Consider the following 17246-nt stretch of genomic DNA (forward strand, 5'->3'; position numbering starts at 1 on the left):
AGAAAGAAAGAAAGAGAGAGAGAGAGAGAGAGAGAGAGAGAGAGAGAGAGAGAGAGAGAAAGAAAGAAAGAAAGAAAGAAAGAAAGACTTAAAAAAAGACAACTGGGAAGAAAAACAAGCTATAATAAAAGACCATAAAGCTAGAGAAGGAAGAATAAAGAATAACATCCCAGGTTGATTTATGTTAAAAAAAAATCATACCTTAAATGGCAATGGACTTTGATTAAAAGTCTGTGGCAGTGGGGTTAGATAGAAGGCTCAGTAGATAACACTCCCTGCTATACAAGCCTGACAACTGAGTTTGAACCCTGGAGCCAATTGCAGAAGGACAGAACCAACTCCCGAAAGCTGTTCTCTGACTCCTCTGCTGTGGTGTGTGTGTGTGCCTGCACTGTCTCCCAAGTAACAGAAAAAATAATATCAATGACAACAACAAAGGTTTAAAAATTATCAGAACAAAATTGTTACAAATGTCCAGAAGCCGTGTAACCGCACATTTCTAAGTAACCCAGGGGGGCAAGAGTAGCATCAAGCAGGAAGTCAGAAAATATTCCTGGCAGATGGAGAAGACACAGCCCACCACAGCCTCTGATGCAGTCACAGCAAGATGCCCCGAAAGCGCTGTTGTAGCAGATGCACAGGAAGTGATGTTGCAAGCGGGAGAACGGTCCCAGGTGAGAAACCAGAGTCCAGAGTCGGTGCAAATCAAACCCAGAGAGGGCAAAACATAGCAAAACATGAGCAGAGTTGGAGAGACATCTCAGTGGGCAAAGTGTTCCGTGTACAAGTCTGAAGACCTGGGTTCAGATTTCCAGCACTGTGGAAAAGCCCGGCTAGCCACTGTGGATGCTGAGTGTCTATGCACTGTTAGAACAGAAGGCGCCCTCTGAAGAAATGTTATTCTTTTTTTAAAAAAAGATTTATTTATTTATTATATGTAAGTACACTGTAGCTGTCTTCAGACACTCCAGAAGAGGGAGTCAGATCTCGTTACGGATGGTTGTGAGCCACCATGTGGTTGCTGGGATTTGAACTCCGGACCTTCGGAAGAGCAGTCGGGTGCTCTTACCCACTGAGCCATCTCACCAGCCCCAAGAAATGTTATTCTAAAATGATGTTTGGAGAGACACCTGAACTTCTGTGCTTGGGAAAACAAAGCAGGTTCTGTTGCTCAGAAAATGAATACCTGAAAGATGAACTAAGTGGTGTCTGTCTGAAACCACAGTGCTGGGAAGGGCAGGCTGGGGGTGGGGGTCACTGGGGCTCCCTAGCCAGCCAGTCCAGCCAAATCTTCCAGCTCCACTTTTCAGTGAACCACCTTGAGTCAAAACATATATGGTAGAGAGTGATAGGGGAGATACTCAGCATCAGCCTCTGGTCTATATACACACACAGACACACACACACACAGACACACACACACAAATGTATACACACACATGCATACATACACACTAAAAGCAAAACAGGGAAGAAATCAGTGAAATAGAAAAAATCAAAACAGTAAGAAAATTGGTCAATTCTAAGGCTAATTCTATGAGCATGCCCAGAATGAGCACCAGCCCCCTTTTGTCTATGGCTGGAACAGATAAAGGGCTTGCCAGAAGCCAGACCCAGGTGAATGACTAGAGGAATAGGAGATAGGCAGTCTTTAATGTTCTTTGTGAGAAATAGGCTATTAGTCTGAGCTGCCAAAGAGACTATAGGTCACACCCATTGGGATGGCAAAGACAATAGATGCTCTGGGTAGGCTGGCCCTCGTAGAAGACATGATCAGTTGGGTTTTGAAGTCCCCTATCTGATCTTTGGAAATTGTGCTTGGTTGCCTGGCGTGTCTTATACTAAAGCAAAAGGAATAGTGTCTCTCCCTGTCCTAGGTGGGTCAGAGATCTGCCCAGACCTTTTCGTGGCTGCTAGGTGCCTTCCTGAGGCTGCTTCTAGCTAGGATCACCACTGGGGCCTTCTGTTGGGCTTGGGCTCCTGTAGGAGGAACTTCACTCTGCTGACCACAAGGGGGTGCACTGGCATCAGGCTTGGCCCTCAGCTCCAGGTATGGCAGTCCCACCCTACACAGCAGCCAATGTAGGGTGTCTCCCGTGGAAAGTTTCCCAATTTCTCAAGTTGGGGCACGTTCCTACTTGCCTTTCCCTCCATCTCTCTTGCTCATGGTAGATGAATGTCCTACAGTGTCTGGTAGACAGGGTGGTGGCTCTAGAGCAGACCAGCTTCCATTACAGACAATGGTGGCTGGGTGTGGGAGTCTGTGTAAAATATCCCAGGCTCAGCAGATCCAGTCAGCGCCTTGCTCTACATGAGGACCTGGAGGGGCCCAGAGAAAGAGACTCACTGGGCGGAGGTAACAGGGCTCACCCCAGACCAAGCAGTTGCTTACCTAGACATTGAGGCTTGGTGGCTTAGGGAGTTTGGATCATAAGACACCTCTCACAGTCCTCTTTTGGAAGCAGGGTGTTTAGTCTTCTTTAAGGATCAGGGTATAAGTGCATAAAGAGAAGAGGGACCCTCACTATACGGCTGTCATCTGCAAAGGGCAGGGTTTGCCATATAGGCCGACCTTCGTGGGCATGCAGGATAGTAGCTACAGTGGAATGGGCTAGCCTGCTTAGCAGCAAGGAGGACTGCATGTTTGGGTATCTGCTGAATACCTGTCCCTTATCCAACCACACAGTCTCACCTCATTCAGGAAACTACAGAAATCTAAGTAGCACCCAGGGCCTAGGCAGCAGCAGGAACCTATTTCATGGGAAAGCAAGCAGTGGGCCTAGATAGACGGTCTCTAGGACTGTACTCTGCTTAGGACCCTTCTAGTCTGCATCTCGTCAGCTGGTACTGGGTCACACCTCCCACCCCAACATACACATCTGGAAGAGTCCCTAAGGAATGGGTGAGGTCCTGGTAGCTGGACTCACCTTGGACCTTGGCTATGTGCAGTGCCCTCGAAGCTCTATGAGGAACCTTGGGGAAACAGAATCTCAGGGTTGAGGCCTGAGTACACTGTCCTTCCTCCCCACACGGGATTTGGAGAGAGTTTGCCCCTTCCAGGATGGAGATGCCTTTCAGGTCCAGTGCCAGGAGCGACTGCATGCTGCCCAGGCTTGTCCAGGGTAACATGTACCAGAAAACTTACTGTCCCACTCACGACTCCACACAGCCACAGTATTGTTAGATCATTTATTTCCAAGTAGAAAAATAACTGGAACAAGTACAAAATTAGAGGAGTGGAAGCATGTCTGTCCCCTATCTTCCATGCTGGGACACAAACCACATCTTCCTGTCCTGGGGGAGGCACTGTGCTATATATGTCATCGGCTCTTGGTGCCCACCCAGCCTTGAAGGGCATCCCCCAGCCTTAGCGCCTGGTGCCTCCATCATGGCTAAAGGATGGGCCGTGGGGACACTGAGGACTAGAAGGGAAGGGGCAAGGGAAATTCCAAGCAGTGCATTACAGGCAGAGAGCCATAACAGCGAGCAGGCTGAGGCTCGTTGCCAGGCCCAGGGTGACACTGCTGAGCAGGGCATGTCCAGGTGCAGCGCTGACCAGCCTCTCGTTGCACAGGTCACTCTGGCAGCATTGTGTGACCTCAGAACCACTGCTGACATGGCCCTGCTGGCTGTAGTCGGAAGTGCATGAGTTTGCACACTCTTTCCTCACCAGGTTCCCATTCAGAGGCTCCACTGCACACAGGAAGGAAAAGGGCATCAGGCCTGGCTTAGTGTACCCTGGCTCCCACCGAGCACCACCCACTCTTGACCACCACTTTCACCACGACTGGCCCATTCCCAAGATCAAGCCTAGGGCTGATCTCTTGGCCCTGAGGGACTTGGGCTGCCACTCACCTGAGGTGACGGTTTTGCAGAAGTAGAAGTTGGACGGGCAGACCTGAGGGTTCTTACAGTTGGCACTGTTAGTGCACACGTGACATCGAAGTGCCCAGGCTGAAGGATGAGGGTTATTGAGTCAGTCAAGTAAAGGTCTTTGCCACAACCAGAGCCTTCGGAATTTGTCACCCTAACCCCTGCCCCAGATGCCACAAAGCTCGTGCCTGTGTTTGGCTCAGAGGGTGTCTAGATATTCCTTAAAGCCCTAGAGAGGACGTTCTAGTCAGTGCCACCCCTGGGCAGAGGTGAGAAAGCAGAGGGAGTGCGGAGAAGAGAGACTTTTCAAGGACCTCAGGAGATTCCTGGTCTTTTCTAAGTGTCCCCCACACCAAAGGTCTGAATTCTGAAGAGGCTGGAGAAAGAGGGGCTTGACCACCCTAGTGTTGCCCAGGACAGATAAGAGGTTGCAAAGGCAGTAAGGGAAACCTCTCAAGGTATCTCCAGCTCTCCTCTCTCTCAAAATGCCCCTTTTCCAAGAGTTAGTGCAAAAACTGCCTGATTCTGAAATAGTGTGATTTTAAGATCCGGTGAGTTAAGATATCAAACTCGTTTTGTTTTAACTGTTAAGAGACAAGCACCCCTCAACGTAAGTGTTCTCTGAGCCTAAATTCCATCTTCCCTCATTTGATGACATCGTGTCAAGCCCAGCCTGCCTAGGGATGAGTGTCTAGCATCTAGACAAAGCTATCCACCCCTTCCCAGTCCCCAAGTGCAGCCGCTCACCTGGGCTAGTGGCCACAGCCAAGGCAAGGAGGACGAGCAGAGCCGTCTTCATCCTAAACATCATCTGGAAGCAGTGGGGACCCTTTCTCTACCCAGATCTTATAGATGAGACAGGAGCTGTGGGAGGATCGAGGGCAGGCCAGAGAGCAGCATGCAAATCAGGTCCACCCCACCCTTCCTGGCCCCATGCCCAAGAACTCAGTACAGGCTTGGCTTCTGCCACCTGGAGGGACGGAGTGCCTGGTCCCCTCAGCCCCGCAGCCTTCCTGAGCAGGGTTGGCTGTGGTCAGAAGCCTGGCAGACCATTCTGGTTCTTGCTCCAGACACTGGATGCTTTTGAGTCTCCATCCCTCCTGCTGTTGTCTCTGCCGCTCTCTCTGGCTCTCTGTTTCCTTGTGGGTTGCGTGCCTGTGCCTGGGTCACCTTGTCTTTGCCTTTCTGTTTCTGTCTGTTACTCTCTGCATCTAATCACCACTGGGTAACTCTTTCAGTCACAGTCTATGCTGGAAGTCTCAATACCTACAAGTTGGGAGGCACAGAGCACCTTCCTCTGCTCTGGGCTCAGTGCATCGTTGACCCAGTGGGGACTTGGATCAAGGACCCAACCCCAGGGGAAACAAATGGTCCTTGTGGAGGTGACTGTGGGGTCAGGAGAGAGAAGTGAGAGTCTCTGTGTGTGCTGGGTATGGCCAGGTTAGGGCTATGAAGATCCCAGATCAAATGAAGTAAAGCTATGGCTGCTTGTTGGGGTCAGCGGACAAGTGTCCTTAGAACTTCCACGTGGTTCTTCTTGAAGCAGGGTTTGGACTTGGGAGGACCTGGAATCTGGAAGTGACTTGGATAAGAGCCCCTGGAGAAGGCCCAGCTCTGTCCCAAGCCTTCCCCTGTGTTGCTAGGTAATATCTGCCTCCCCTGGATTTGCTTATGGCCGCTGGAAGGCCACAGGAAAGGCCTGAAATTCAGGGTCCCTGCTTCCTTGGAAAGGCCCGCACAGCTCCAGCCCCTCTTCCCTGAATACATCAGACATAGGGAGAATGGGTGGGCAGAGGGATAGGAGGGTGGTTCTGAGCCTTGGGAACAGAACTTGGGACTCTGTGACAGGGCGGTGACAGAGGAGTTGGCAAACAGGGGAAGATGAGTCATTGGAAAACTGCTGGAAAAACAGGTTTGGAGCTACTCCTGGGCTCAGTGGAGTTCTGGGGTCTGAGAATGAAGGGCAGATAAGAAGTGGGGAGTCTGAGCCTGAGATTGAGAGCTGGGTGCAACAGGCTTCACACTCACACCCTGGGTAGGAGGCGGTATCTGCATGCTTGCTTGCTTCCAGGAACCTCAGCCTTCATGTTGGGTCTTGGATCTGTGAGGTCTGCATCCATGGTGAGAAGGTCTTTGTCCTTGGCAGATCTGCTAGGAGGATGTGTCAGCTGCCTGTTCCCAGCTGTGCTCTATAGAAGTATAAAAGCGCCACATACTAAATCTGCCTTTAGAAGACTGTGTGATTCCAGTGGCAGGAACACTTGTGGGTATTGAGGCACTCAACAAGGGTCCTGTTCGAGGTGGCCAGGCTGGAACTTGGAGGCGGTTCCAGATAGAATGGGCACAGGCGCCATCAGTTCCCTCACTGTCTGCTGTCCGTACCCACTTCATGCAGAGCGACTGCTTTGAGAACATGGGCCCTCTAGGTCCTGGTTCACAGCTTCTGGGTCTGGGGCTGAGATCTAATTTCCACCTTGGAGATGTTGGCAGAAGAATATTGCCCAAGAAGTGGGATGAGTGGGACACAGGGCAGGGAACACTATTGTCTGCCCCTCAGACTTGACTGTCCCCTACTCTCAGCAGGACTGGCCAGGAAGCTGAGAGACAAGCCTGGACTTCTGTCTGGCGCAGAGGTCACCCTGCTCATGTCTCTCCCCCTTGCATTCATGGCTGAGACACAGAGATAACAAGAACCACGTGAGTGGCTCAGAAGAAAGGCATATGGGTGAAGAAAGAGCAACAGATCACCACAGTTCTTCTGAAAGTACAGTCCAGGGCTCTTTCTGGGCCTGAAGAGGGCACTCAGTAGACAGGTCAAATCCCTAGGCTGAAGGTATTCAAACACCTTGGGGTATAAGGTGTAGGCACACTCCAGGATCTCCCAAAGCCACCCTGTACTTCAAAGCAATTCATTCATTCATTCATTCATTCATTCACTCATTCATAATACTTTGTAAGGACCTCCTGTACTCTAGTCACTACTTGTATAAGGGACACTGGGGGAGGAGAGAGGGAGGGCACAGTTCTGTGCCACAGACTAGTAGGAGAGAGGGACACAGATATCATGTCTCTGTGTAGTGCACTGAATGAGTAGGGCAACTAGAGAGGTGGGGGGTGGGGCTGGAGCACTCTCGGAGGACTGACTGACCTACATAGATCTGTCTAAGCTGGGAGCTGAGGTTGGTGCCCATCAGCTGGTGGAGAGGACCCCACCAAGGGCCCCAGAGTTTTGGCTTCCCACGCCACACCCTAGTGCTAGCTCTTTTTCTGCAAGGTCGTGTAAATGCTCGGTGAGTCAGACAACAGAATGAGGAGTGTTTCCCTGGGGCCCCTTCTGTCCTTAATCACATAGGTAGAGCCTTGGATGACAGAGATAGGCAGGAAAATCCTTGTCAGCATCACTCAAGAAAAGGAGCCATGGCTTGACCTCTAGACCTGGGGCTTTCCCTCCACAGCCCTTTCTCCTGGCACAGGAGTAACCTTTATGCATGGAGCCACAAACCTAGACATGGGTACTGCTTACTTGTCTGGCACCTGACATAGCCTTCACACACCTTAAATTATTCTTGGGGGCCCTGGCCACCACCACCAATAGGCTAGAGGCACCTCCTCCCGCCATTTGTCTGTCAACCATTCATCCATGAGCCAGTCCATGTATCCATGTGCACGTTCATTCACTCATCCATTTTCCATCACCTGTTTATTATTTATTCATTCACCATCTATCAGTCAGTCATCTAACTCTGCCCATCCATCTGTCTATTTACTGCCAACTTATCATTCATGCACCCTCTATTTTCTACCCATTCATTCACTTATCCATCCCTCAATAAGTTTATCAATAATTTATCAATCTATCATTCAACCGTCTCCTATTATCCACTTACTTGATAATCTACTTGATAATCTATTTACCAGTCCATCCATCTATCCATCCATCCATCCATCCATCCACTTACTCATCCATCCACCTGTTCACTCATCCATCTATCCTTCACCCACCTATCAAACTACCCGTTTGCCCACCCATCCATCCTCTATCCATCCACCTATCCTCTTGTGGATCTATGTATCCATCTGTCCAGTTATCTACTCTCCCTTCCACCCATTCATCTACCCACCCATCTTCTATATATCCATCTGCCCATCTATCCATTCATCCATCTATCTGTCTGCCTGTCCACCCATCCCGTAAGTATGATTTGCAGAGTATCATCTGTGCTTCTGTCTCCATGCTGGACACACGGGAACACAGATGTACACAAGGCACACACAGAACTCAGATTTTCAGGACATCCAGTAAAGATTGCAAAGTGAGTTTCGAGACATCAAGTATGAACAAAACAAGTAGGTTAGGACAACAGGGGGCGTGATGAAGGCTTGCTGGGTTGAGTGGTCCAGGAAGAGCCAGTGGGCCATATTTTGTTAGCAATGAGGACAGACTTGGGATGAGTTCAGTTGTAAGATTAAGTAATGTGATGCCTCCCTTAGTCATAACACCAGTATGGGTGATTACATCGAGTGCTAGCCAGTTTCTCACCTGCGCCCCAACCCCAGAATGAGGTCTTGACAATCCCTATGATACTTCCAGGACTTTTGGGTGAATTCCTACCCCACCCATCAGCCCCTCCCCTATGACTCAGTGAAGACTTGCTCTCAGAGGAGTCTCATCAAGGTCTCGACCTATCCCAGGAAAGAGCTACTCGGTTTGCAGCATCTCTGCCCTCCAGGCCTTCATCCTTAGCCTATGACCTCCACTGATGGTATCTGTTGTTGGGAGACTAAAAGTTACACTAGAAGAGAAAGCTGGCATTGTCAGGGATGGGAGTCAAAGTTGGCAGCCCAGGAGCCTGTGACACATGGGTAACTTAGGGGATAGGAGAGGACTTGGGGAAAACAACTCCAGTTCTACCCTGAAGGGAAAGGGATGTCTTCCCCACACTGCTGCCCCATTGACCTGTCTGTCATTAGTGCTACCCTTGGAGAAGGTGGCTGTCCTCACATGATGGATGGGAGGCTGGACTCTGCTCCTTCATCCTCAGGTGGTTGAGGCTGGATCAGGAGGCACAGCCAAGTGCCCTCAGGATCCCACTTTGACGCTGGATCCAGGGCAAGGGTGTGTTGCTCGTGAGGAGTTTGCATGGTGCTGTAGTCTTCTCTGGGTGTGGGGATTGTCTCAAGACAGGGAGGAGGGCCCTAAGCTCCCCTGCCAGGGATCTCCCAAGGAGCATGCTGTCTGCACCCAGAGTTACATAAGAGGGAGGAGTGGGCAGAGACACCAGTGCCCAGAGTAGAGGAGACATCATATAAGAGATCAAGTCAGATGGCCAGCTGGGGAGATGGAAAGAATTAGAGAGAACTTCTCACTGGCTGTCACAATGGGCTTAATCCCAGGGCTAGCCTTCCATTTCTGGCTGCACTAGGACCAGACTTAGCCCTGGAGAGTTCTAGTTGCTTCTTCCCTACCCTGGCTTCTGTTGAGCACCTGGGGAGCCAGTGTCTCAGTGGTTCCTTGAATGTACCAACCTCTTTCATCTACACCCTCTGCAGGCCCTGGGGGCTCCTACCTGGCTCTCTCTACCTCTCAGCCAACCCCATGACCCTTAAGCTTGAAGGCTATGCCTATGTCCCCAATCCCATTATCTTCCAATCACTTCTTTCCTAGAGCCAAGGCCTTGACCCTAGACATAGCTGGATAGTGTCCCTCTTCTGCTGACCTAGGTGCTCTTAGGATCAAGCCCAGTCTCCCTACTTTATCCTCCCAGCCTACCACCCACCCATTTGCTCATCCACCTATCCTTTACCCACCATCCAACCTCCATCCATCCACTTATCCTCCTATGGACCTATGCATCCATTTGCCCAGTTATCTACTCACCCTTCCATCCAGTCATTCATCCACCCATCATCTGTATACCCATCTACCCATCTACATCTGGCCCACTGGCTCTTCCTGGACCACCCAACCCAGCACAGCCCCCACCACTCCACCTGCTGTCCTCACCTATTTGTCTTCATTGGCCTTGTTTATATTTGATGTCTTGAAACTCACTTTGCTGTCTTCACTGAATGGTGTCCTGAGAATCTGAGCCTACCTAGGCTGGCCACTACACTTCCCATTGCCCGCTTTCTCAGGGGCTCTACACTCTTAGCTCCTGTAGGCCCCTCAAGCCACCTCCAAGCTTTGCATGTGCTGGGTCAGGAGCCCTGGTACTTTCCCATGGCAGTCAGAATCTCTCTCTCTCTCTCTCTCTCTCTCTCTCTCTCTCTCTCTCTCTCTCTGTGTGTGTGTGTAGGCCTCTGCTTTGGCAACCTCGAATGAATGTGGATTTTCAGCTTTGCTGGCAGTTAGCATCTCTTGCCACAGGGCAGGGTGAGTCTGTTGTCATTAAGGGATCCAAATGTAGTAGGAGGCCTGGTTTCAGGAGGCTCCCTGAGTGTGCTGACTGCAGGTGTGTGGTCGCCCTGAGAAGCAGAGAAAGCTCAGGCTGCTTACAGCCTGTAAAGGTTGGTTGGAGGGTATTCTAGAAAGTTCTGTGTGCAACCACTTCCTCTTCTGCCCAACTTTTGAAAACAGAACCCGGGGAGGAGACGGTTGCAACCACACAATGGGGACTGGCCCATCTGGTTAGACTGTGGGAGAGTTGGTCAGACAGGAGAGGGCCTGATGTTCCTAGATGGCTGCCTCACAGCTCTGGGCCCCAGACTCCAGAGAAGTGGGCTGGTCACTCAGGGAAGGCATACCTAAGAGATGCAGGGGCCGCGGTATGTTCAGGTTTCAAGGGGCCTTGCTCAGCACTCTCAGCTCATTCAGTTCTCTCTCTTGCCTTCCACAACTGCAGGTATGTGGCAAGGTGAGAGCCCTCTCTACTGTCCTACCACGCTGCTCCCGAGAGCCAGTGCTCCAAAACATTGGCCAGTGCATGGTTCTGACTTAGACAGTCTTTGAGGACATTGTGAGGCGGGGCACTTGAGTATAGACACTAAGGGACTGTAGCCCTGTGAGGTTAGGAGGTGTCTTTTGGAACTTGTGAAAACACACACAGGGACGTAGCAAGGAAGGAGTGAGAGGGTGTGTCCTGGCTCCAATTGCCTGGGGTTGCAGCAGGCAAGGGAAGGGATGCTGAGTGGAGGGCCAAGTAGAGAAAAACACCACCTGGGAAGGCTCTGTGCCAAACCCAGGCAGTGGAAATCATCCCTGCTAGGCAGATAGGACATCCACTATCACTTACCTGTCCTGGATGTTTGTCCTTGTCTTCTAGAAATACAAGGAACAGAGTTTTGCACTAGGCAAATACTGTATCTCTGAACTCTATCTCCAGCCTCAGATGTAAAGAATTAGGGAACAGTGAAGAGACGTGTCTTTTAGCCTCTGGGCAAGATGCAGAAGAGCAGGGTGAGGACCTGGGGCTGGGTAGGTAAGCTAGCAGGCCCGGCAGCTCTCAGAGGCCTGGAGACAGGGAAAAACTCAGGGGTACAAGCCCCAAACCTGAGCAAGCTCCTAGGCTGCCCCGTACGAGATAGAGCAGGCTCTCTCGAGACTGGAGCACTGGGCAGGTATGATCATGTTAGATGTCAACTTGAAAAAATCAACACTCACTTGGGAGACGAGACTCCAGCCATATCCATGAAGGATTATCCTGATTGCATTATTTGAGGTGAGAAGACCCACCATGGTTGGGATCCCGAATTGTAGAAGTGGAGAAAAGAAAACTGACTAGGCTGTGAGAGGGTTCAGGAGTTAAGAGCACCGGCTACTCATCCAGACGAGCCTGGTTTGGATTCCAGCACCCACATGGCAGCTCACAACCATGTAGCTCCAGTTCCAAGGGATCTGACACTTTTTCTGACCTTCCTGGGTACCAGGCCACATATGTGGTATGCAAATATGCATGCAGAGAAAACACTAATATGCATAAAAGAAACTATTTTCAAAGGGAACTGGGCAGCGAGCATGTGCTTCTCTGTTTTTCTGGACTGTGGATGCAGTGTGATCCGATGCTTCAGGTCCTGGCGACCTTGACCTCTTCACCGTGATGAACTGGACCTTGAAAGGCGAGTCAAAATCAACTTTCTCTCCAGCTGTTTTTGTCAGAGTGTTTTTTTATTACAGCGACAGGCAAAGACAGCAGGGGTAGGGAATAAAACGCTCCGGACTTGAAGGGCTCTGGCTCTGCCCCTCAAGAGGAGCCCCCACCCCCCAAGGAGACGTGGCTTTGAGTGGCCTCAGGGTACTGGTGATTGTGCAGAAAACTGAGGGTTTGCTGTGCTGCCAACACAAGAGTATGGACTTTGGGGGACCCAGGCACACTGTGACAGATGCAAACACCTCACCAGTTAGCAGCACCAGGAACATCATATCTCGGAAGAGCGCTCAGGGAACCCTTCTAGGTTGGGGTGTGATAGACGTCTTTTTCCTCTATTTTGGCCAATGCAACCCACTACAGACACGGGAGGCCTGAGTCCAAGGCAGAGGCACCACTCCCGCACCTGGGCTTATTAGTGCATTAAGAATTTCACTTGGCACTGTCTCATGGCCACCTGCATGTCTCTGAGGATGAAGTTGACCAAGAACCAGAAATGCCCAAGACCCGACACCTCGGACCAAGCAGACCTGAGCATGTATTCTTCTCCTAGGACAGCATTGGGGAAGGGGTGGCGAGATGTTGCTGCCAGGGAGACAAAGCAGGTTTCTCCATGCCCAGGGAGGACGGATACCCATTCTAATTCCCAACACAAAGCCCAAGATCTGCCTTACCCCTACACATACACGTATTATGGGAAGTCAGGGAGGGGATCTTTTAAAAGCTGGTGTTCAGTTAGACGGTGCCCAAATCTTACAATCATGCCATATGCCAGGGGCACTTCATACATAGAAGAGGCCCAGGAACCCAGATGGCCAATATATAGCATCCTTTCAGAGAGAGGAGAGGGTAGTACAAATGCCAAGCCTAAGGTTGAGGGTGGAGGGAGTTGCGAGAAACATCAGCTCTTCCTACTGAAGGTAGTTAGCTAGGTACTCCCAGGACTCTGAAGGTCTCATAGAGGTGAGGGTCTTGGGGAGGTGTGTCCTTGTGCCCTCTTGGAAGATTTCCTGAGGCAGGAGAGCTAGGCTCTGGGGTAGGAGCCTTTGGGACAGGTGTCATCATCTTCCTTTCTGTGAGAGAGGGAAGATTGAATGTGTCTTGGGGTTAATGGTGAGAGAGAGAGAGAGAAACAGCCTGGGCTGGGTCGGGGTAGGATGCTGCCGAGGTTGCAGACAGATCCCCGATGATACGGAAAGGCCACCCAGGCCCTCACCAGGCAGCTCGAAGTAGTGCCCACAGTAGGCTGATAGAGGCGCTGGCCCATATAGCCCCAGGGCTGCCGGTCAGGCCTGAGGCAGCACTGCGGTTGCACTGGCTCCCCTGACAGCAGGAGACAGAGAGGGCACGGCCATCTGAAGACACGGTGCTGTTGGGGCAGGTTGGGGCGCAGGACTTCATGACCAGGATGCCACCAGGGTTGGCTGTGGAAACAGGAGGAATGGCCATGGGTATTGTCCCCATAGTACCTGCAGCTATCACCACCCTGCCAACTCTCAGGAAACCTGCAGTCTGGGGACCACATGCTTTGAGGGAAATTCCTGGGTCTCTGAGTGTTTGAGGTGGCAGCTTGGAGGTGTCCCAAAGAGCCTTGTGAATGGGTGTCCTTCCTCAATGTCTGTGGGGACGTGTCTTCTTTATGATGGACTGGCCTTTGTGACCTCTGAAGCCAAGGGCTGAATTGAAGACTCCTCTCTCAGTCTCTGGGTCTCCCACTTTCCTCTATTTTCCCTTTCCTGGGAGCTGATTCTCTTCTCCTCTCTTTTCTCCATCCCTTCCTTCTCTTCTCCTCTGGGATTCAGATACCAGAAAAGAGGCTTGAGCCCCATTTAGCTCTCACACCTCTTGGATCTGGGATGCACTAGATAGGCTGAGTGACCATAAATCTCCATGGTCTACATAGGGGCCTCTCAGTTTCACAATCTTAAGGAAAACTGAGGCTGGGCTTACAAGGGGTGTCTCAGGAAGGACCACTGTGAAAGACTTGTTCTCTTTCTGCATGCACATGGTGGGGATGACTTGCTTTGTATGTACACACGCAGAGGGGACAGCAGGACTCCTGAGAACGCATGGTCCTATGAAAAATAAGAACTTTCCCTTAACCTGCATTGTTCAGAGGTTCTGGGAGCTATGACCCCAGCCCTGTGTGCAGGGGCCTCTAGCCTGGCGTTGGCCCAGACACGATGGTGATGGAGGTGGGATAACTGTTTCAGGATGCTTCTATGCTTTCCCCACCTAGAAAACAAAGAACAACGGTGGAACCAGTCTTTGCCTCCACCCTTCTTTAGGGGAATGAGAAAACTGTGGATAGTCTGAGAGTTGCGCTGGTGTACAGAGAGTATGGGAAACATGTCAATCGTTAGTTGGCAGTAGTGAGTGACTGAGCTCAGTGCCACTTCTGATTAATCTTCTCCCTGGCCTTGGCCTCACAGAAACTGGGAGTCAGAGTAGATTGCAGCAGCTGCTCCTAGATGAAGTAGTACCCAAGGCCATTGGCAGGTGCTACAAATGGTTTCTACCTGTCCAGGCCCCAGAAGCACTCACTGTAAGGATGCACAGCCTCCCCCTGGGGCAAAAGGGATGCTGGACTTCACATCTTGCAGTAAATGCCCAGTTCTAAAGTAGGAACCTTTACCATTCCCGATAAATCAGAAGAGAAGTGGCCTCCGTGGCTGTGTGTGAAAAAGTGCTAGGAGTTATAGACACCCAGGGCACCCTTACTTGCCCAGTGTTTAGAGAGAGAAGGCCCTGATAATCCTCTATTCTCTCTCCCTTGAAACCCAGCAGCCAGAGGGGTTCCCTAACCCATGGGAATAACACGCAGCATCTGCAGCAGAGCACAAATATCATTGCACCCTTTCCTTCCTCACCTTGAGGTCAGGAAGACCCTTGGCTTGCCTGTGTCACTGCCCTGGATAGGGGCAGGGACAGATGCCTCTTTCTACCCACAATGGACTCTCCTACCAAAAGCTCTTGTCCCCAACCAGGTTGCTTCTCCAGGGTACTTTCTGCTGCCTTCTGAAAGATATCTTTCAACTCTGCTTGGCTGTGACCGCTGAGGACCTGGAGTATAGCAATGGCTCCACATAGCTCAGTGTTCCCACATTCAGCAGACACTTTGGGAGATGGGTGGACAGACGACAGGCCAGATAGATGCATGCTCAGCAAGGGGCAGATGGGCAGATGTCAGAAGGGCAAGGACAGGGCAGGGGCCTTGGGATACCAGATGGAAGCTGTTGCCCAGGGGATGGAACTATGGGAAACTTTGATTTCTGGGTATCTTCAGGTCCTCACTGTTTTCCATCTTTATTTCAGCAGAGCTCCTCTGATTAGGTCTTTGTTAGATTTTTGGATGCTGGACAAAGGTCCCATCCTTGATGTTCTTGTCTTGTGCTCTGGGCAATTGCTGGGCCTGCAGCCCACTAGGTCTTTATCTCTTGCAGCACAATTGTGTAGACAGAATGTATGCCAGAGTAGAGAGAAGTATCACATAGGGTCTGGGCTGGGTACTTGTATGACTCTACTAGGATTAGATTGTCTGCCTCTTCATAAAATAGGGGTGACTCCAAGTCTGGGCTAGAAGAGCCATGTCACCACTGGGATTTGTAGGTAACTGCTCTTGTGGACAGCCCCAGGCCATAATGGGAAGCCACCTGGTTTCCTTTCCCTCATCCCAGAATGGGATCTTGGACGAAGCTGCCTAATGACCATAGCATCTTTCACTCCCTGGGGCCAAAGGCCTCATGACCCAATATCAATGGCATCAACAAAGAAAGGACCCCCAAACCCTTTGAGACCTAGAGGTGACATTGCCCACCTGAATGCTCAGTCTGAAAAGTCTGTCAACCTCTCTGCTAACACCCATGTTTTCTTCTGGCACCACTTCAGATAAGTGACCCCTGCTCCCAGCTACTCCAGCACCAAGCCTGAAATCTATGATAGCCCAAAATATAAGTTTGAGACCCCAGCTTGGCCCCTCTGCTCAGAAGAGAAGCAGATGGACCACAGAATGTAGGAAGAAGAGAGTCTGGCCTGGGAAGTACAAGGGACAGTACTACTGGTCAAGGGTTCTCGACAGTGGCAGGATTGAATTCCAGAGTCATGGCAGGGTAGCCAGGGGCAAAGGCTATGGCTAGCTGATTGTAGACAGGAATGATTTGAGAGAGCAGTGAATGTCCAGAGGGGCCTGGAATACCAGGCTGTGATGCCAGTATCGTCAATATTTCATCTTACATCCAACCCTCATCCCACCTAATTGTCAGCCTAGTTCAAACTGTAAACTAGAGAATGATGGTGTCCCTAGGGTCTGAAGTGGGGATACTGCAGGCTTCTGATGTGGAGGATGGAAAGAGGCTAAAGGGGGCTGGAAAGCACTTGTGTAGTGCTGGTGAGGCGAGATGGGGCCTGCATGGCCCAGGGTACTCACTGGCCCGAGTGATCACACAGTACTTGTCCGTCAAGGCGCACTCCACGAGAGACTCGCAGTTCTCGTGCCCACAGCACACATGGCAGTGCAGGGCCCGGGCTGGGGGGAAGCACAGGCCATCAGTCTGGGCGGGGGGCTGAGGCTTAGTGCCCAGCCACCTGCCTAGTGGCCCACTCAAGGTCATTCTCTCTGATCCTCCTTTCCCCTCCAGGAGTTCCCCCAGTCCTCTGGGAGGGTCTGAGAAGCTAGGACCTTCATGGTAGTGATTCTGACATGCTCCCCCCTGTAACCTCTCTGGCCCTGTGTATGTCAGTATCAAAGTGTCAGCTTGAGTTACAGGAAGGTGTGTGGTGTGATGGCATGCTACCCTCAGGCTAGACTCAGAGGTTTCCTGCCAAAAGCTTCTCTGGAACCTATGAACTCCTTAGTTATCTGCCTCCCTGCTCTGTGTTTATCTCTCTGTCAAGGAGTCTGATAACATTAGTAAGTATAAGAGAGCTTAATCAGCCAAATGGGGCGGGGGCAGGATCAGATGGGTAGGTAGTTGTATGTATGTATATACATATGAGTGGGTGGGTGGATGGATGAAAGGGTGGATGTATGGATAGGTGGGTGGGAGGATGGGTGAATGGATAGACAGATGGGAATATGCATGTATGGTTGGATGAGTGGACAGATGGATAGGTAGAAAGGTAGATGGATTGAAGTATGGATGCCTAGATGGGTAAATGGATGGGTGGGTGGATGGATGGATGGATGGATGGATGGATGGATGGATGGATGGATAGATGGATGAGTGGGTGGATGGATGGATGGATAGGTGGATGAATGGATAAATGGGTAGATGGATGAATGGATGGATG

General features: G+C 50.9%; 1 protein-coding gene across 1 annotated transcript; it reads right to left on the minus strand.

Annotated features, from left to right (window-relative positions):
- Window positions 1-3175: 3175 nt before the first annotated feature.
- On the minus strand, window positions 3176-4702 carry Ly6d (lymphocyte antigen 6 family member D). The gene is made up of 3 exons (XM_021184339.2): window positions 4621-4702; window positions 3856-3954; window positions 3176-3693 (listed from the first exon to the last, which is right to left on the minus strand). Exons 1-3 carry the CDS (start codon window positions 4682-4684, stop codon window positions 3461-3463), a joined length of 396 nt encoding a protein of 131 aa, XP_021039998.2. The 5' UTR covers window positions 4685-4702; the 3' UTR covers window positions 3176-3460.
- Between the last annotated feature and the right edge of the window lie 12544 nt (window positions 4703-17246).

The sequence above is a fragment of the Mus caroli genome, chromosome 15 (assembly GCF_900094665.2).
Source record: "Mus caroli chromosome 15, CAROLI_EIJ_v1.1, whole genome shotgun sequence".
Classification (NCBI taxonomy): domain Eukaryota; kingdom Metazoa; phylum Chordata; class Mammalia; order Rodentia; family Muridae; genus Mus; species Mus caroli.